At 44.4% G+C, this 20,996-nt stretch overlaps 1 protein-coding gene across 1 annotated transcript in view; it reads right to left on the reverse strand.

The window, feature by feature from the left end:
- The window catches only part of ABCC9 (ATP binding cassette subfamily C member 9), a 103,257-nt gene that overhangs the window by 46,670 nt on the left and 35,591 nt on the right, over positions 1-20,996 (reverse strand). Inside the window, 11 exon segments of the mRNA XM_032221116.1 lie at positions 1,210-1,306; positions 3,771-3,896; positions 4,799-4,936; positions 6,808-6,888; positions 9,103-9,187; positions 13,800-13,898; positions 15,183-15,221; positions 17,414-17,519; positions 18,285-18,357; positions 19,235-19,344; positions 20,617-20,726. Coding sequence (XP_032077007.1) covers positions 1,210-1,306; positions 3,771-3,896; positions 4,799-4,936; positions 6,808-6,888; positions 9,103-9,187; positions 13,800-13,898; positions 15,183-15,221; positions 17,414-17,519; positions 18,285-18,357; positions 19,235-19,344; positions 20,617-20,726 — 1,064 coding nt within the window.

Consider the following 20,996-nt stretch of genomic DNA (forward strand, 5'->3'; position numbering starts at 1 on the left):
CATGAAAAGAAAAAAAAATGTAAGAGGAAAAAGGCAAGAGCTGAAGGCTGAGCTAGTTGCTGCCAGAATCACCGTGGATGACTCTGCTTAACTGTTTAAAAAAAACCTCTAAAAAAGCGCCCTCTACAGGAGGAGGCAAAAGAATGACGTGCCTCATCTAGTCTGACTTTAGGCGTTTTATGATCACTCGAGCAGAGTTAAGCAAGGGTTAAAAGCCTAAAAATTCCTGACGTACGTGAGGCACGTCGTTCTCCTGCCTCCTCCTGTAGAGGGCACTTTTTAGAGGCTTTTTTGAACAGTTAAGCAGAGTCATCCACGGTTACTCTGGCAGCAACTAGCTCAGCCTGACCTCAGCTCTTGCCTTTTTCCTCTTACATTTTTTTTTCTTTTCATGATGACAGGCAAGAGCAGAGTTGAAATCTTCTCTGAAACAGCTGGAAAAGGTACGTGTGGGTTGGAGGGAGGGGGAGGAATTCAAACTTCATCCTCCTGGTGCAACTTTGTGTGTGTGGGGGTGTGTGTTTGAGAGAGGGGGGAGGGAGGGAGAGAGGGAGGAAGGAGGGGAAGGGAGAAGAAAAAGAAAAAGAAAGAAGGAAACTTATTTAGCAAAGGAGAAAAACAAATGCTGTCACTTTAAATCGGAACTGAGCATGCCTGGCTGTGGAATTCTGGGAGTTGAAGTCCACAAGACTAAAAAATTTGCTGCCTCACCAGCCATAAACCTCACCGCACGTCACTGCCTACATCCTACTTTCCTATGGCCACTTATCTTCAAATTTTAGCCTTTTAACTGTCGAAGAAATACCATTTACTAGAAAGTCATTCGTACCAAACATGTACAAGACCTACAAGGTTTCATGTTTATGGCTTAAGTCAGTGTTGACCACACGCATGGGGGGAGTGCCAGAAACTGGAACAGCAGTTCCCCGGTGAGCATGCACATGCCAGGAAGCTGAGCTTCTGGTTTCTGTCATGTGCATGCATGCCGGTCAGCTTGTCTTCTGATTTCCAGCACTCCTGCGCGCGCAAAGACAAGCTGGCCAGTGCGCATGTGCATGCCGGAACCAGGAAGAGCAACGGGCGACGGCTGGCGTGGTTGGAGAGATGGTCCCGGCACATGTGCCATAAGTTCACCATCACAGACTTAAGTGTATGTTTGTGCATAAATAACTTTTTTAAACAAACCAGACAAAATAACACCAGCATTACCTTCGTCTTCATCCACCAGTTGCGTTTTTGATTCTCTTGGGTACATAGCTCTCCGGAGAGTTTTCCTTTCCAGAGTAGTTTGATCAGCTTCCATATTCTGCGTAGGGACATTAAAAATTGAGTACGAAGATTTTTTAAAACAGACCATCATTTCAACCTGAGGTGTGGGTTGAGTTTATCCCTAAGGGATCCTCTGTCGTCCTCTCAAATCTTCTCAAAATGGATGGGGAGATCTAACTCCTATTGTGTTTCTACTCCAGATTTGCAACCCTACTATATTGTACTCTTTCTTTTCTTTATGTACACTGAGAGCATACAGACAAATTCCTTGTGTGTATCTAATCAAACTTGGCTAATAAAGAATTCTATCCTATTCTATTCTGTTCCATTCCATTCCATCTCATTCTCTATTCTATTATTTTCTATTCTATTCTGTTCTGTTCTGTTCTGTTCTGTTCCGTTCCATTCCATTCTCTATTCCAGTGTTTTTCAACAACTGTGCCGCGGCACACTAGTGTGCCATGACATAGTGTAAGGTGTGCCGTGGGAAAAACACCCGCCGGGTGTTTTTGCCTCGGGACATCTCTGATATCTCTGACATCTCTAACCGTTAAGGGAGGAAGGGCGACAATGAAAGGAAAAGGGAGGGGGAGGACAGCACCCGAACCGCGATAGAAGAGAACCGATACGCTTAAGTCAAATGAGAGGTGCGCGGTACGATTTCGCGCCCCCCCTCCCCCAAAAAATCATTTTTAAAATGCGCTTTCTGAACTCGGCCTCTGTTGTCTTGGGAGCCTTCGGGGCGAATTCGCTTAATCTCCCGCCGCCGTGGCAAAACTAAAAGTCGAGGAAAAGCACTTCGTCCCTTTCACCCGAACCAGAGCTAGGGCAAGCCCCGTGGCCGTTGCACACGTGCGCGATCCTATTTTCTCCAGGGGACTATGAGCCCGAGGAAGAGGGAGCCGCGCAAGGCTGGTGCATTGTTCCAACTTCAGGGTGGGGCTTGTCATTGCAGGCTCTGGGCTGACCCTGCCTGAGAGCAGCTGCAGCTGCAAGCCAAGAGAAATTGAGAGAGAGGGAATGTGCACGTTGCGCGTGTTAGTGTCAGGGAGGGATGCATGTCGTCGCCTTCTCTAACCCAGGGTGGGCTTCCTTCCCGCAAACCCGCCGCGCTCTCCAGAAGGGCTAGGAGCGGGTCCGGCGGCTAAGCAACGCGCGGCCTTCACCGGGACTGACAGCCGTGGCGAAAGCAGCCCCCGCCGGCCGGCCCTCGCTTTTGTCTGCTGGGTAGTGAAGGCGGCGGCGGAGGAGGAGGAAGCAGCCCGGCGTCGCTGCTTGCCACGCGCTCCCTCGCTCGCGGCCGGGCTTTGGTCCCGCCTTTCCCGCTCTGTGCGTGGGAGAATGTGTGTCTGTGTGAGAGAGAGAGAGGTAATTCATAAAATCCCTTCCCCCTCCAGCCATTCTTCCCCTTTCCTACAACTGACATTTCTGCCACTGCATGGTTTTTTTTTTAAAAAAATTGTGGCGGAGGCTGTTTGCTTCAACGTGGCTTTTGGGGCAGGAGGAGGGCTCTGCCTTAAGCAAGAATTGCATTAAAGACTAGAGCAACAGGTATTTCCTTATTTACCTATTGGATGGGGTTTTATACAGCTTTATAACGTGGAGTAACGTACACGCACACAGCCGCTGGTAGCCCTTTGATAAAAAATGGAGATAGATAATTCCTAGGGATACTTGCCATGTTCTTTCATCACCATGATGATCTTATTTTTTTGAGCTAAATGTATTTTTCCAGTTTGAATTGGGCATAATCTTTTTTTATTGATCCACTGTCAGGAAGAGGGATTATAATTTAAAACAGATGATTTCAGTGGCATCTTTTTTTATTAATTTAAATTTCTTTCCGTTCTCCATACCCATCTTCTTGTATCAAATAATAGCTGTGGATTCATTGGTATTAAGTGTATATGTTTGAAGCAGTGCAGGAAATCTTGAAAACTTATGAATTTCTCTCCCCTCTGTGGCATTAGGCCTTAGTATCTGATTTGCTATATAACACCTTGTGTTATATATAGTCAATATAGGCACAGAGTTAAAATTTGTTAACATTTTCTAATGGTGGTGTGCCTCGTGATTTTTTTCATGAAAAAAATGTGCCTTTGCACAAAAAAGGTTGAAAAACACTGGTCTAGGGTGTCTTGCTTGAGCAGGGGGCTGGACTAGAAGATCTCCAAGGTTCCTTCCAGCTATATTCTGATTGAGTTAAAAGTCTGAAGAAGATGTCCAGCCAAGAGAACAAAGAGACTGTACATACTGTATTCTGACAAAGTAGTGCTCTTCTATTATACAGTACCAGAAATTTACAACTTTACGGCTTGCATGTACTTCAGTTGACATTGGTAGACTTCAATTTTCTGCTTGGCATGGGCACTGCAACCTTTACAGGTCATTAGAGATAAAAACAAGAGACTTCCAACAAATAAGATTTGGGTAGGAATGTCACCAAATATCAACATGTCTGGATCCAACCAGACCTTCATTCCCCCGTTCTTCACATTTACCTTTTCCAATTCCTGGTCTTGGCGATTCATGAGAGTTTTCCAGTGGTCGTACAGCTCCACATCTTTATTCTGGATGTCCTTCAGGGTCCCTTCTCGAAGAACAGTGCCGTCTTTCATGGCAATGATCTAAGAGTTAAAAAGGAATCAAGAAGCTGATGGAAGAGAACCTTTGCAGCTGAGCTACAAATGTTCTCTTCTATCGATGCCACATATGGGTTGCAGGAAGTTAGCACCAGTGGTGGGATTCAAATAATTTAACAACCGGTTCTCTGCCCTAAGGACCAGCTGGGTAGGCGGGGCTCAGTGGTCATGTGACCATGCGGGCGTGGCCAACTCAACATCGCTGACGTTGATGGGCGCTTCACCTTAGCTGTGACAATGTAATAAGGGTTAACCGGAGAGGCAGTTTCTGTAAGCAGAGCAATAAAAATTAAGCTAGAAACAACACCAGAATGTTTCCTTCCTGCCTTCCTTACAGGATTAGCCCTGCAAAGTGGAAAAAAACCAAAGGAGATTTCTTCCAACAACCGGTTCTCTGAACTACTTAGAAAGTTAACAACCGGTTCTCCCGAATAGGTGCGGACCGGCTGAATCCCACCACTGGTTAGCACCCACCCTTCTCCTAGAAGAATGAAATAGTCTAGGGAATATTAAAAAGGCAGAATATTATATTTTCCTGGATGAGAAAAGAAGAAACGTGTTTTTAAAGATAAAGCAGCTTTCTGCAGCTGCCTGCTGCCCCCCCTTCACCTCCAGGGTGATGGGATTAAGAGATGGCCCCCAGGACATGATAGGATTAGCCCTCTACCCATCTCACCACATGGCACCTGGGAAGATTACATCACCCAGCAAGACTCAACCAAGCCTGGGACTCAGGACAGCCTAGAGAGTTGACTCTGCATGGCCCCATGGGAGTCTGACAACCAATCAGAATACAAGCTCAAATTCAAAAGCCCAGAGAGGATATAAAACTCAGGTACTTTCAGCATGTCTGTCTGTCTGTCGTGCTATCCATCCATCCATCTTACCCAGTCAGCATGTGGCAAATACTGTAGTTTATGAGTCACTAAGACGAGGGTCCTTTTGTCGTCTTTCAGGAACTTCAGGATACCTTCTTGCATTAAGTGGTCACTGAGATGAATGTCCAAGGCAGAAAATGGGTCATCCTGGAATCCCACATAAGAAATTAACAGAAGGTTATGTAGGAAGTTATCACCCAGCCCTCTCCCAGAAAAAAATGAAATATCCTAGGAAATATTGAAAAGGCAGAATATTTCTCTGGGTGGGAAAAGGAAGAAACATGTTTTAAAAGACAGAATAGCTGCCTGCAGCTTCCTGCCCATCCCCCTTTGTCAATGAGCCATTAAAGCCTGAGCTAGTCCACTTTACATAATAAAGGGTTCTCCCCTTCAGCTCCAGAGTATTGGGATTAAGGCATGATAATATTGGCCCTTTACCCAACTCGCCACATGGCATCTGAGAACTCTACCAAACCTGGATTCAAAACGCAGCCTAGAGAGTTGCCCCTGCAGGGGGCCCATGGGAGTCTGACAACCAATCAGAATTCAAGATCAAGATCAAAGGCCAGAGAGGGCATAAAACCAGGGACTCAGCTTCTCTCCTTCCCTTCCCGTCTCTTCTCTACCAACATTGAAGCATGTGATCACCTTTTCTGTTCAGGAGCTCAAGCCATGTGGCCCTGTCCACCATTAAAACCATCTTTCCAAGCAGCCTCCATGTCTCCAGTGTCTTTTTCCCCACTTGGAGCCGAACCCAGAAGGACATTTCTTCCAAAAGTTATAAAAGAGATATTCTATTGTATTGTATTGAACCTTCTGTGATCACTACCTTATTTCTGCAACGCATAGAAAGGCCTTCACGTGAATAATTTTCAATATCTCACTCTTAGTGCTAAGGGGGGTGGGGGGTGGGAATAGAAGATCATTGCAGATCTCTTTCTGCAACCTTCTCGTGCATTTTTAAGTGAATCAAGTGGTCTGTTAAGTGAATTCATCTTACCCCACTGACTTCGTTGCAAGCTGTTTGAAAAGTCGCAAGTGACAATCACATAAGCCTGGGATGCGGCAACCGTTACCAAATACATGCCAGTCCCCTAGCACCGGAGTTTTGATCATGTGGCCATGTGGATGCTGCATTAGTTGTAAGTGTGAGGACCGGGTTGTAGGTTACTCTTTTCAGTGCCATTGTATCTTCTTATGGTCACTAAACAAATGTGTTCTGGCCCAGCTCCCCAAACATAACAAACCCTTTGAAATGAACTCAAAGATTCCTTTATTATTACGAATGCTGGCAGCCTTGGCAAAAAGTTTCTCTCTCACCGCAGGCTAACAAGTCTGGCCGGCCGGAAGATGAATAGTGGTCACCTATTCATCTTCACCCATGCCATTTATCCCCAGAGCTAGGGTAGGCTTTTGCTAGCAGCGGTGGCTCTTCCTTCCCAAAGACCGGCCCATAGATTTCCACTGCTCTCCTCTGCTCTGCCTTCTGCACATCCATGTGTCAGGCACTGGACCCAGCTGCTCCTCCTCTTCCTCATCAGCCACTTCCAGACCTGGGGTCTGTTGACTCTCCATCTGAGGGCTGATGGACAGGCCAGGCTCCGCCTCTCCTCTCTCTCTCTGCCAGCTCCACTCCCTCTTCCCCCTCGGAGATCTCAGGTTGCCTTGATCCTGACCCTGATTCCCACACTGCCTCCTCTTCCTTTGATTTGGCTAGTAGCACAACAAAAATGCTTGTAAGTTGAGGATTACTTGCATTCTGCATTCATGCCTATCTTCAAATCATCCTCCAATTGCTTCCAACGAACAGGGTGAAAATGTAAATTTAGATCAGTGTTTCTCAACCTTGGCAATTTTAAGACCATGGGTGGCTGGGGAATTCTGGGAGTTGAAGTCCAGACGTCTTAAAGTTGCCAAGGTTGGGAAACACTGATCTAAAATAATTTTGGATGGAAATCTAGATTCTTCTTTCTCCTGGTTTGAAAGTGCCTTCTGCCTCTTTTAAATTTTTCACTTACCAGGAAGACGAGGTTGGTGTTTTGGTAGAGCGCTCGAGCAACACAGATGCGTTGCCGTTGACCTCCACTCAAGTTAATTCCCTAAAGGGTATTTTAAAAAAAACATAATTTTCAGTCGGTTGCCCAAACCTTGCAGCATCTTTAACTGACAAGCCCTTGAAAAAAAAATAACAGCTATTTAAAAAACCATCCTAAAGCTAAACTTCTTCCTAAATTTATATGACATCGGTTTATTCAATCCCAATGCTTTTGGCTACCAAACCTAAAGTTGGAACAGTCTAAAAGAAGACAAAGAAGATCTTGGCATATAAGCAAGGATCGTTGTTTAGTTATTGTGTCCAATTCTTTTTGAACCTTGGACCACGGGCAGCCAGGCCCCCCTGTCATTCCACTGTCTCTCAGAGTATGCCCAAATCAGTGGTGGGTTTCAAAAATTTTTGGAACCTACTCTGTGGGTGTGGCCTGCTTTGTGGGAGTGGCGTCCCAGCCATGTGACAGGGTGGGAGTGGCTTGCCAGCCATGTGACCAGGTGGGAGTGGCTTGCCAGACATGTGACTGGGTGGGAGTGGCTTGCTGGCCATGTGACCAGGTGGGAATGGCCAAGATGATGTCAGCATTTCCAGTCCAGATAGAGGTATAAATTACACAGAAAAGAAAGAGGCATCCATACACCTGGATTTAACTTCAAAGCAGTGGCAACAACTTAAATTCATTAAATAATAATGTTTGTTAGGGCTATGCACTGTTTTTGAATATATAGGAATGTAAAGCCCACAGCATTTACTTGGTACTTTTTAAAGCAGCGGCGCCTTTTCCCCGGATTCATGAAATATCTACTTTAAAGAGTTGTGGCCGCATCAGGGTTGTGTTTGACCTTGGGGGTGGTGGGGGATGTGGCCGAGGTGGGTATGGTCAGCTCGACATCACTTGTGCCAGGGTGCTGGTGGTGGCTCGAGCATTGTGCCAGTGAAAATAGGCTCCCGAGCTCCTTTTTCAGCTGCAATGGCCTGCAGCTGAAACGGAGTGAAAACAGTGGTGGGATTCAAATAATTTAACAACCGGTTCACCAAACTGCTCAGAAAGTCAACAACTGGTTCTCCCAAACTGGTGCAAACTGGCTGAACCCCACCACTGGCCCAAATTCACATTCATTGTGTCGATGACACTATCTAACCATCTCCTCCTCTGCTGTCCTCTTTCTTCTTTTGCTTTGCATCTTTCCCAACATCGGGGCTTTTTCCAAGGAATCCTCTCTTCTCCTTTGGTGGCCAGAGTCTTTGAGCTTCAGCTTCAGTATCTGTCCTTCCAAACAACAGTCCGGGTGTCAACAGTCTGATTAGTGAACCCCCAAAAAAGGAAATACTCTCGGGAGCTTTGAATTCACAAAAGTAAAACTTTGTTGGATACACCATTTTGGTACTGAAGAATCAAAACCAGTTCTGGTTTCCCTACGCAAAGCCTTGCTTAGTTAAACAATACTTTCCCTTTCTCCACACCCCTGGGTGATCACACTGTCCAATTATGAGATGTCCCTTTGTTATGGGAACAGTCCGTCTCTTTCTCAAGCACCTGCGGTGGTGACCTTGATGGTTGCCAGGCTTTCATGGCCCACACACACATTCTCAGCATTCCTTTTTCCCCTTCCCTCCCCCCAGTTCATTGGCAAGTTGAAAAGAGTTAGGTTTGAAAAAAGCAAAATGGTGCCGTCTTGACACAGGGTTGATTTCCTTAAAGTTTGACAGATTGAATTTCCTTGCAGTCCAGGGGACACTCTAGAGCAGGGGTGTTAAACTCGATTTCATCAGGGTTGTGTTTGACCTTGGGGGTGGTGGGGGATGTGGCCGGGGTGGGTATGGTCAGCTCGACATCACTTGTGCCAGGGTGCTGGTGGTGGCTCGAGCATTGTGCCAGTGAAAACAGGCTCCCGAGCTCCTTTTTCAGCTGCAATGGCCTGCAGCTGAAACGGAGTGAAAACGGAGCTCAGGAGGGCCACGTGCGGCTCTCCTGAGCTCCATTTTCACTGGCAGAGCCACGTGCGGCTCTCCTGAGCTCCATTTTCACTGGCAGAGGCACTGTGTGTCGGTGGCCACACAGGCCAGATCTAAGTACCCTGCAGGCTGGATCCAGCCCGCAGGCCTTGAGTTTGACACCCCTGCTCTAGAATCTTCTCCAGCACCATAATTGGAAAGCATTAATTCTTCAGCCTTCCTTATGGTCCAACTCTCACAGCCACACATAGCTTGAACAATAGAGGGGATACACGCCTGGTCTCCCAATAATGCAGCAGTGTCTTACCCTTTCTCCGATTTCTGTCTGATCTCCAAATGGCAACAGATCAATATCGGGTTGTAGAGAACACGCATCAGTCACTGCTTTGTACCTGTTGAAGAAATATTAGAAATAAAGCATGAGGTCCAGAGAAGACTGAAGGGTTTTAAAACTGTTGTGGCCTGCCAGCAGAGCTGGAGGCAGACTCAGACGGTGAAGAAGTTGGGGAGGAACATGGGCCAGTCCTGGAGTCTGGGGAAGGTTCTGACGAGGGCTCTGCGTCAGAGGCAGAGATGGGGCCAGGGTCTCTGACAGTTATCAGCGGCCTTCAAAGTTAGAGATCAGTGGGGCAGAAGAACACTGGAGCCTGTTCCCAATGTGCGCATGTGCAGAGCTGCCAGAAGAAGGGAACAGTTAAGGAACTAGGGACGACTCGGGAGTAAAGGCACAGGTGGATGGTGAATGGCCCCTCCCATAGGGAATAAAGAGGAGCCAAAAGGGAGTGGAGTTTGCAGGAGACAATCAGTTTGCTTCATTCGTGTGAAGATTTGTTCATGACTCTCAGATACTCCTTGTCAAGTATTTTCTTGTACAGCATTGCGCTTGGAAGATACTAGCCTGGCAGCTCTCCAAGCCTGATAAGGTCTGTGATTGTTTGCTCACATTTGCCAACCGTTAGCAAAGGTAAGTGTCAGGCCTGCAATTATATTCCTTTTAGAATTTTGGCCTGCCACACTTTCTCTTATTTCATTATGCTGTTTCTTTAGTATAGTTGATGGGAGGGGGGAATAGACAGGACTGAGATTGTGGAATGTATTGTTTTCATTCTTTACTAGAAGCCAAGGTCATCCTTTGTCTCCGCACTAGCACACCTGACTGGAAGCAGCTGGGTGTGGATGCCAGCGTGGAAGAAGAAGATTGGACCATGTGATGGATTGTGGGTGTGTGGACAAGATCATGAACTTTTAACTGGGTGGAATTGTGATGTCATTTCCAGTATTGGGATTCCATAGCATGATGCCAACATGTCTGTCTTATTAAATTGGAACTTTAAGGATAGCTCTGCCTTAGACTCTGATTTAATTCTGCATGATATTTGGAACGCTGACAGTAAGTTGATTTCACCCTTGCTACAGACCCCTCATCCTGGACATAAATGGTTTCACACCAGAACAACTAGACACAAGAACAGTTTTTTTCACAAATGCCATTGCTCTGCTTAACAACTAATTCCCACGACATTGTCAAATAATTTACTAAGACTATATTACTATTATTCTTTTCTTCTTTACTAGTATCCATCTCTCCCCACTTATGACTGTAACCATGTTGCTTGTATCTTTCAATTTATATTGTTTTTATTAGTTTCCTAATATGATTTGCTAGCTTATTAGTAACCTGGACTATCACTAAGTGCCGTATCTTTTTATTCTTGATGAATGTATTTTATTCTCCTTATGTACACTGAGAGCATCTGCACCAAAGACGAATTCCCTGTGTGTCCAATCACACTTGGCCAATAAAGAATTCTATTCTATTCTATATTAACCTACTCTTACTGTTTTCCTCCCAGAAACTATACCGATGCTTTCCCACTTCATTACTTCCTTTTTTGGAAAATGTTTTCTAGGATCAGAGAACGTAGTGAGGGGAGGGAACAAGAGCCTTTGACAGTGCCTGCAAACAGGGAAAGGTTATCTTAGCAAACACATTGCCTCACCACTTCACATTGTACGACGCCAAGCCAGGGGAATGTGTGGTAGTTTACAGAAAATTTACAGGAAAGGATGGGACTTAGACTTACTGACTGACTTATACAATAGCAGAGTTGGAAGGGACCTTGGAGGTCTTCTAGTCCAATCCCCTGCCTAGGCAGGAAACCCTACACCACTTCAGACAAATGGCTATCCAACATCTTCTTAAAGACTTCCAGTGTTGGGGGATTCACAACTTCTGGAGGCAAGCTGTTCCACTGATTAATTGTTCTAACTGTCAGGAAATTTCTTTTCAAGAAGAAAAGTTGCTTCTCTCCTTGATTAGTTTCCACCCATTGCTTCTTGTTCTACCCTCAGGTGCCTTGGAGAATAGTTTGGCTCCCTCTTCTTTGTGGCAACCCCTGAGATATTGGAACACTGCTATCATGTCTCCCGTAGTCCTTCTTTTCATTAAACTAGACATACCCAGTTCCTGCAATCGTTCTTCATATATTTTAGTATGAAGTTTAGTACTTGTATGATGATTTATCATTGTCTGGATGCCCTGCATCCAATATCATAAACATGAAAAGAAAGAAAACATTGAATGAAGGCACCCGATATTCTTGGTGATTTTATCCCTGCAGATTTCGTGGCTTCGAGATGAAAAGGGCTGCTGCTACACATACAAGGAGTCTTACGGTCCACTTCCGACCGCAATTGAGCCCAAAACTTCTGTCGCTAAGCGAGACATTGGTTAAGTGAGATTTGCCCCGTTTTACCACCTTTCTTTCCACAGTTGTTAAGGGAATCAAAGCGGTTTGATAAGTTAGTAACATGGTTGTTAAGTGAATCTGACTTCCCCTTTGACTTTGCTCATCAGAAGTGGACACAAAAGGGGATCGCGTGACCCTGGGACACTGCAACCATCATAAATATGAGTCAGTTGCCCAGCATCTGAATTTTGATCATGTAACTCTGAGGAAGCTGCATGTGAAAAATGGTCGTAAGTCACATTTTTTCAGTGCCGTTGCAACATTGAATGGTCACTAAGTAAACTGTTTTAAGTTGAGGACTATGTGTAATCCGGGGGGGGTGGAGGCGATGGCTGAGTGGTTAAAGTTGCTGAGCTTGTCAGTTGGAGAAACCCAGTGGTGGGTTTCAAAAATTTTTAGAACCTCTTCTGTAGGTGTGGCCTGATTTGTGGGAGTGGCTTGCTGTCCATGTGACTGGGTGGGCGTGGCCAACTTGTAAAATGTGGTGAAAGTCACTTAACAACGCTCTTGCTTAGGAACCAAAATGTTGGCTCAGAAACTCTGGCATTTGAAGCACACAAGTCTTAAAGCTGTCAAGTTACAAGACCCTTGCACCCCTAACCCTTTAGGGGAAAAAACCCCAGGGGTGTTCAAACTTGACAGATTTAAGACTTGTGGACTTCAACTCCCACAATTCCTCCTCTCGCTCTTCATCTTGATGATGTTCGGACGGGCGGGGGGAGGGAGCTGGAACCGGTTCTAAACGGCACTGTAGATTTGTGGAACCTCTTCTATAGAAGAGGTTAGAACTGGCAGGAACCCACCTCTGGAGAAACCCCTGAGTTCTGGGCAATGGGATGAGTTCCTATTATTTGCCCCAGCTCCTGGACTCCTAGCAATTTGAAAGCATGCAAAAGGCAAGGACCAGTTTGGTGAGAAGGCAACAGCGTTCCGTGAGCCTTTGTTGTTTAGCCATGCTGGCCACATGATCATGAAAATTGTCTTGGGGTGTCTTGTGGCCTGCCAGCATCCAGCAGAGCCGGTGGCAGACTCAGACAGTGAGGAGGTTGTGGAGGAACATGGGCCAGTCCTGGAGTCTGGGGAAGGCTCTGATGAGGGCTCTGCATCGGAGGCAGAAATGGGGCCAGGGCCGTCAGCTGCCTTCGGAATCGGATATCAGTAGGGCAGAAGAACAGCTGGAGCCTGTTCCCAGTGTGCACATGTGCAGAGCTGCCAGGAGAAGGGAACAGTTAAGGAACAAGGGCCGACTCGGGAGTAAAGGCACAGGTGGAGGGTGAATGGCCCCTCCCGTAGGGAATAAAGAGGAGCGAAAGGGGAGTGGAGTTTGCAGGAGACAATTAGTTCACTTAATTAGTGTGAAGAATTGTTCATGACTCTCAGAGACTCCTTGCTAAGTATTTTCTTGTACAGAGTTGCGTTTGGAAGATATCAACCTGGCAGCTCTCCAAACCTGATAAGGTCTGTGGTTGTAAATTCACCCTTGAAAGACTGTTTGGCGGGACTTTGCTGGATGTGAATGAGAGGAATTCACATTAGCTTTAGAGGTGGGTTGCTAATTTTTTTACCACCAGTTCAGGTGCGCACGGTGCTTCTGCGCATGCGCAGAAACGTCCGGGCGGGTGGGTGGAGCCTCCCACCACCGCTACTTCCAGTTTGCCTGATCCGGGCTGAAACTGCATCAACCCACCTTTGATTAGCATAATAAAAAGGGATTTTTGTCAGGACTGCTTCATGATTTTGTGAAGCCTTGGGCAGAACACAACGCTGGCTCCCTCAGCCAAGACACAGAGATGAGAGTTGGACACGGTTGACTGGAAAACATTTACCGTTACTTTGCTTAATGATCCAAATTGGACTGGAATTTCTATTTCTATTCTTAAACAAGGCAGTTGTTAAGCGAAACATTGCAAGAGCTGAGGTGGCACAGTGGTTAAATGCAGCACTGCAGGCTACTTCAGTTGACTGCAGTTCTGCAGTTCAGCTGTTCAAATCTCACCGGCTCAGGGTTGACTCAGCCTTCCATCCTTCCGAGGTGGGTAAAATGAGGACCCGGATTGTTGTTGGGGGCAATATGCTGACTCTGTAAACCGCTTAGAGAGGGCTGAAAGCCCTATGAAGCGGTATATAAGTCTAACTGCTATTGCTATTGCATGGCTGTGCCAGTTAGTCATGGCAAGTCACAGCTGAACCTAGCAAAAGCTCAGGAATTCTGTCACTTCTGGTGGTTAGAAAGAGACAGATGTGACATCTTTACCTCTGTTTATTAAAAGAACTCCCAAAAGTGATGTTTTCTTCCACCGTCGCATTCAAGAGCCAGGGTTTCTGAGCTGCGTAAGCCACCGAAAACCGATTCCTAGTGGAAAGGGGGAATTTAGATGCATTAGACTCGAGGGCAGTGGATAGGGAGTAGCTCCCTATAGATTTTAACAAGGGTGCATTCAAACGAGGAAGACGCACACCGCAAAAACACATAAAAGAAATTAGCAGTTAAAACCAGGTTTAAGGAGAAAGGAGAGGAGTTAGATTAGAAGAACACCCAGTCTCTATTTTAATCTTTGTTTCTTTTTTTCATGACATAGTCCTTGCCCGAAAAGGTGTATTCATATCCCATGAATTCACATTTATCTCTAAGTCTGGAGAGTTGGCATCAGTGGTGGGTTTCAAAATTTTTTGGAACCTCTTCTGTAGGTGTGGCCTGCTTTCTGGGTCCACTGGTGGAACCTCTTCTAACCGGTTTGGTAGATTTGACGAACCGGTTCTACCGAACTGGTGCAAACTGAATCTTAACTAGAGGTTCTCCCGCCTCTAGTATTTATATATAGTATTTATTTATTTTGACATGTTTATATAGTATATATTGATTGGAGGTGGTGTCCTTTTCGAGCTGTAAGCAATGAAATTTCATTTTAATGTATGCCGATTAGTGTATGTTCAAGTGATAATAAAGTTATTCTATTCTATTCTATTCTATTCTATTCTATTCTATTCCATCCCACATTAGAAATTCCATTATGAGGATTTAAAATGCCTCAAGTCATTTGCCCCAAAGATTGGGAACCAGGGATTGACTGCTGGCAGTTTGCAGGGGTTCGGGAGAACCTCTAGTTAAGATTCTGTGCAGTTCGGAGAGCCCCCAAATCTCACTCCTGGCTGGCCCCACCCACCCCACCTTGCCCCTCTCAGGAGTCTCCATGCTGCCTGTTTGGGATGCAGGCAAGTGCAGAACATACATGGAAGCTCGAGGAGGGCGAAAAATGGGCCTACCAGAGGTTCAGGAAGGGCAGAAACGAACCCATTTCTGGCCTCCAGGGGGCCTCTGGAGCCTGGCGAGGCCCTTTTCGCCCTCCCGGAAGTTCAAAAAAAGCCAGGAAGGCAAACACACACACCCCTGCTGTGGTGCAGGAGGCCAACTAGGCCACGCCCACCATGGCCACACCCACCCAGCAACCGGGCAGAGAATCCCTTGCTAAAATTTTTGATGCCTGCCCTCCTCCGCTGCGAACCACTGTGCTGTAGATGGTTGGGATTAATGTATTCTAGGAAGTTATTATATTTGAGGGAAGGAAATAAGATATTGATTGAGAGGTTAAAAAGGGGAGGGGGGTAGAGTTTCAGGGATCAGATTGAAGAGTAATACCTCCAGTTTGCTTCAACAGAAGACTCGGTTTCATTTATGCTGCAAGTTAATGTAAACAGTATTTTAGTAGCTGTTGAGAAAAAGATAATAGTACCCGTGGTGATGAAGTTTCAAATATGGAAGGAGGGATATTCAACACCTAAGCAAAATCTTTTTTTTAAAATTTTTATTTTAAACACATAAACACATCAACAGAAACAGACACATGACTTAAAACAACATAAGAACAAGAAATTCTATCGCATATCATACAGCAGTTCCATATCGGTTTCTTTGCAGTTAGTGTTTTCCCTCCTATACCTTTCTATCTTGCATTCATAGTCTCCTTATTCGTTATCCATTTTTATGTACAATTCTATATTTATTATACTTAGCTATTTATAACCAAATATTGTTTACCTATATTGTGCTTTATATTCTTACTGTCATTTAAAAGATAATAGTACCCGTGCTGATGAAGTTTCAAATATGGAAGGAGGGATATTCAACACCTAAGCAAAATCTTAATTGTGGAGCTTAAGAAGAAAACCAAGCATATTGATAAAAGATGACTGAATATTATGGTATTAGACCTTACAAATGCCCCATTTTACGGTCCTTATCAACTGTTCAGAGAGCAACCTTTAATACAAATCTTCATTCATCTATCCATGCATCTATTTATCCATCCATCTGTTCTGTCCCCCCTTCTCCGCTCATTAAACAGACGACAGGCAAACAACTTAAAAGGAATTCTCTTTATCAGTTCTCGGCTCAGACTGGCTGCGAGCCCAAAAATAACATAAATACAGTCTCTGACGAGATAACAGAATGCTAAACAAAAACTCTTACAACGCAATGCACTTCTCCAAGTGTATCCTTGAATCAGGGTTACAGGAAACAAAGCACTTCTCCAAGTGTATCTTACATAAACCACGACTGATGATCAATCAATGTTGAACGAACCAAGGAACGTTGACTCCTGCAACTAGGGCGTGGCACCATCCGTCCTTTTATCCCCAGAATGTGCCTCTAATGAGCCCCAGCTGCATAATTAATCTTGCATCCCGAAAAGACTCACAGAAGACTGCTGCTGAGTCACAACACCATCCATCCATCCATCCATCCATCCATCCATCCATCCATCCATCCATCCATCCAATTTCTATGGCCTCTCAATTCAGCCAAATGACTTTGAGTGGCTTAAACATCTAAAATTCTAGGACAATCAAACAATTAAAAAAAACACATCAAACAATAAAAACATTCACCAAATACATAGGTATAAAGAGTAGCTGTGGTGATTAATCAGTCCATACTGGTCGTAAAGCCAAGACACGGGACCCTTCACACATTCTGAGCCCCAGGCCGGAGGACATAATAGGTTTTTTTAAGTTTTGCAAAAAGCTAAAAAGGTTCACAGAAAATAGGGAGAGGAAGGGAGAGTAGAGAGGGGAGGGGAAGAGTCCAGTTTTAGTATCCAGGAGTTAGCAAGAAAGGAGAGGAGGGAGGGGAGAAGAGGGGAGAGAAGAGGAAAGGAGAGGAGAGGAGATAGAATAGAATTGTATAGAATGTGAAGGATGTGTTTGTGTTTTATTTTTTATAGTTGGAATTTACGCTGAAGATGACATTTAATTTCGTTGTATGAGGTGCAATGACAATAAACTAAAGGGAAGGGAAGGGAAGGGAAAGGAAGGGAAGAGAAGAGAAGACCCACTTTCTTCTAGTACTGATGAGGTTACCTAGTTGGGTAATGAAACGTCTGCAAGAAAACCACCAAGCTCAGAGAGCACCAAGGACCCCACAATTTAACCTTGAGCTATAACTATTCTCCTTTATCCAAAATGACTTCCCTTGATGTCTTCCCAACAGAGGTACTTATTACGACCAATCAGATAGTTTAATGGCCCTATCCTGTATTTATTTTTAATGGGTATGTCAATGGAAAAACAACCCTAAGGAAACATTGGAAAGCTACCAGCATAAGATCAGGCTGTCTAAATCCCCTAATAATTTATAAAAGCACCTTTCGTGAGAGGCTTTGGATTGATCTTCCAGCATTAAATTTCACACTCGAAACAGATCGTATTAACCAAGTTCCTTGACCGATTTATTGATTGCAAAAATTATCCTTCGGGTCATTCATTGCTTGAGCCGTTCATGATCTGTGAGATTTTAAAATAATTTCTCTGTCCAGATTCAATCCTATCTCTAGACAAGCCTGGTTTAAGTTAAAGAACTTGAAAACGTACCGGTTCCAATGAACCTTTCCTTCCAAGGTTTGCATCTCACCGAGGATAGCGAGAAGGAGAGAAGATTTGCCACAGCCAACCTGTCCTACGATCATAGTCATCTGGCCTACGAATGAATAAATCAAAATTAAATCCTTTAAGACATTAGAGCAGTGATGGCTAAACTTTTGGTCGTTGCGTGCTGAAAGCGCACAGCATGAGCGACAATGTGCACCTGCACCCCTAATGCAATGTGCGCGTGACCCCCCCATAAATGCATGTGTGTACTCCCCGCGCTCCCCTTCCTCCCCGTGCTTGCAGCCCCACCCCAATTCATTTTTGGCTTCCAGGTTTCTTCAGGAGGATTTCCAGGTCTAATATTATTACTGTTGCCTTTGTTATATTTGTGTTTTATTTGTGCTGATAAATAAATAAAGGGAGACTAGTATAGATCTATTTCAAGCTATTTAGCTCTCATCAGCTAGCCATACCCTTACTGGGATTAGAACCTATTTCAATAACTTGAGCCCCCCGGGCTCCGTTTTTGTTGGCACAGGACTGCAGGGTGTGAAGCTGGCCACCCCCACCTCAAGGTTAAACACAACCCTGATGCAGCCCTCAATGAAATCCAGTTCGACACCCCTGACGTGGTGGGTTCCTACAGTTTGGACCGGTTCGGCCAAACCGGTAGTGGAACTGGCAGCAACCCAAACCTGCCACGCCCATGAACCAGTTCTCTGGGTGGCTCTGTAGACACCGCCATCTTGCACATCATGCGCACACACCCACAAGCAAACTGGCAGTAGTGCCTGCCAGAACCCATCCCGACCCCTGATCTAGAGGCAATTAAAAACGTGCTGAACAAGATGTTGAACATGCAAGATTTATTTACCTGTTGGGATTCTGATATCAATATCGGATAGTGTGGCTAGTCCACTTCCCCAGGAAAAGTATCCGTTGGTTACCTGCAATGCATCATATTGTATATTAGAAACTGCAAACAGATGCATGTACCATATTTCTCAGGGTATAAGATGCTCTGGACTATAATTCTGATCACACGCTCATGGGGAATGCTACAAATGCCGTAAGTATGAAAAACGGTCATACGTCACTTTCTTCAGTGGCGTTGTACTTTTGAACAGTCACTAAGTGAACCATTGTAAGTCAAGGACCCTCTGTGTAGTTTTGTCCTTTTAATAATTATAAGCTGCCAGAGTTACCTTGGGGTAAGATGGACAGCCGATAAAGTGGATGGAGGGATGGATAGAAGGATGGATCAGTCAATCAATAAAACCTTCCATACCAGAGATTTCCTCTTAAATGAAGACAAAGATATGAAACATCCCCATGTTGAGGAACTAGCAGTTAAAAAAAATGACATGATAATCCAGCTGAGATGGATTTTCTTAATCTCCTTCCAGATCAGGATGGAGATTAAGAAAGTCCATCTCAGATGGATTATCAGCCGTGACCCGACAAATACGCGGCCGACAACAGCGCGCCCGACAAAACCGCGGCAATAAAACCGCGATGTTGACAGTGCGCCCACAAAGGCAGGTCGACAAAAGAGCGCCGACAGAAGCGTGATTACGGTTAAGGTAAGGTTAGAGTAAGGGTAAGGGTTAGGTTTAGGGTTAGGGTTAGGTTTAGAGCGTGCTTCTGTCGGCGCGCTGTTGTCGGCGTGCTTCTGCGTTCATTCGTCGCCGCGATTTTGAACTCGTGTTTTTTCCCCAGCAATTTTGTCGAGCGCGGCATTTGTCGGTGAATCATTATCAGCAATACACTTAAAGTTTGATGAGAAAATATTAGATTGATGCTCTGCTTTAAAACACAAGGCACCTTGATAGCACACTCATCGATGGTTAGATGTTGAGTGGATATCCTTTGTGGCTGGTCATAGCCATCCAGCTGGTGTCTCAAGGGCTGTTTCCGATTGATGGCTTTGGGGATGCTTCAGAGATGGACCAAAAAAGAGAAGAAAGGAGAAGGGGTTTTTATCTCTACCTGGTTATCTGAAGAACATAATGTTCACAGTACCAAAACAACAACCTCAAAAAGGGTGTTTTCCAGCCTATAAAGTATTTTGAGATGTCGTAAAATGTCATGCCCTCCTTCCCGGCTACTACATGATCGCCATCTGGATCAGGGGTGAAATGCTCTGAAGTCTGCTACCTGTTCGCTTCGCGCGCACATTGGTAGTAAAAAAAAAATGCTTTAAAAAGTTTTTAAGGTGAGGGGGGAAGATGAGGTATATAAGGAGGAGTGGTAAGGGGAGAGAGGAGAAGGAGAAGGAAGGGGAAGTAGAGTAGAAAATGATGGAGGGAGGAAAGGATGTAGAAAGGGGGAGGAGAGAGGAGGAAGAAAGTGTCGGATAAGGTATAAATATGGTGTATGGAAAGCCAACAACTGTTTTTTTTCCCTTTGGTAGTTGATGGCAAGATGAATTGATGTAATTACTTAATAATACAACATGATATTGACTATGAAAAAAAAAGTTTTTTAAAAGTTCCGATGATCAGCTGTACAACAATCAGCTGTGCCGTGCGATCCTCGGAACTTTTAAAAAACTTTTTAAAAGCATTTTTTTTTACTACTATCCGCCCAAAGCAGTAATAAAAAAATGCTTTCAAAAGTAAAAAAAAAAACCATTCCGATAATAAGCTGTGCAACAATCAGCTGTGCCACGCGATCGTTGGAACTTAAAAAAAAACTTTTAAAAGCATTTTTTACTACCTGTTCACCCGAACCAGTAGTAAACAAAATGCTTTTAAAAGTTTTTAAAAACGTCCCGATGATCAGCTGTGTAACAATCAGCTGTGCTGTGGGATTTCTAGCGAATATAAATGGCGAATATATATATATATATATATATATATATATAGTATATGTATATGTATATGTATATGTATGTATATGTATATGTATATGTATATGTATATGTATATGTATATGTATATGTATATGTATATGTATATGTATATGTATATGTATATGTATATGTATATGTATATGTATATGTATATGTATATGTATATGTATATGTATACGTATACGTATATGTATATGTATATGTATATTTACTGCTAGGAACATCATCCATTTAAATGAGACCATTCCATATTCCCCAATGAGTTCTTATAAAACATAATATGGGAAACTGGCTTAAATCTGTAATATATTTTGAAGCTTAAAATAAAAGAATTAAGAAAAAGAATCCCTTACTAGTCCCGTGTGCTTCTTACACGATTCATATGGCAATAGGCTCTCTCCGTTTCTCCAGCTATCATCTCCGATCTCATCACTTAAGAGAAATTCATTTAATTTCTGCACACTAGAAAACAGGGGGAGGGAGGGGACAAAAATCAATGATAACACACAAAATTGTTAAGATACTTTTATGGTGATGTGGGTGCTTCATCACTGGAGGTGTTTAAGAAGAGATTGGACAACCATTTGTCTGCAATGGTACAGTCATCGATGGCTGTGATGGCAAACCTATGGCATGCATGCCACAGGTGGCACACGGAGTCATATCTGTCGGCACATGAGCCATCAGCTCCAATGTGCACTGTGCGTGCCCGCCAGCTGATTTTTGTCCTTC

The sequence above is a fragment of the Thamnophis elegans genome, chromosome 7 (assembly GCF_009769535.1).
Source record: "Thamnophis elegans isolate rThaEle1 chromosome 7, rThaEle1.pri, whole genome shotgun sequence".
Taxonomy (NCBI): domain Eukaryota; kingdom Metazoa; phylum Chordata; class Lepidosauria; order Squamata; family Colubridae; genus Thamnophis; species Thamnophis elegans.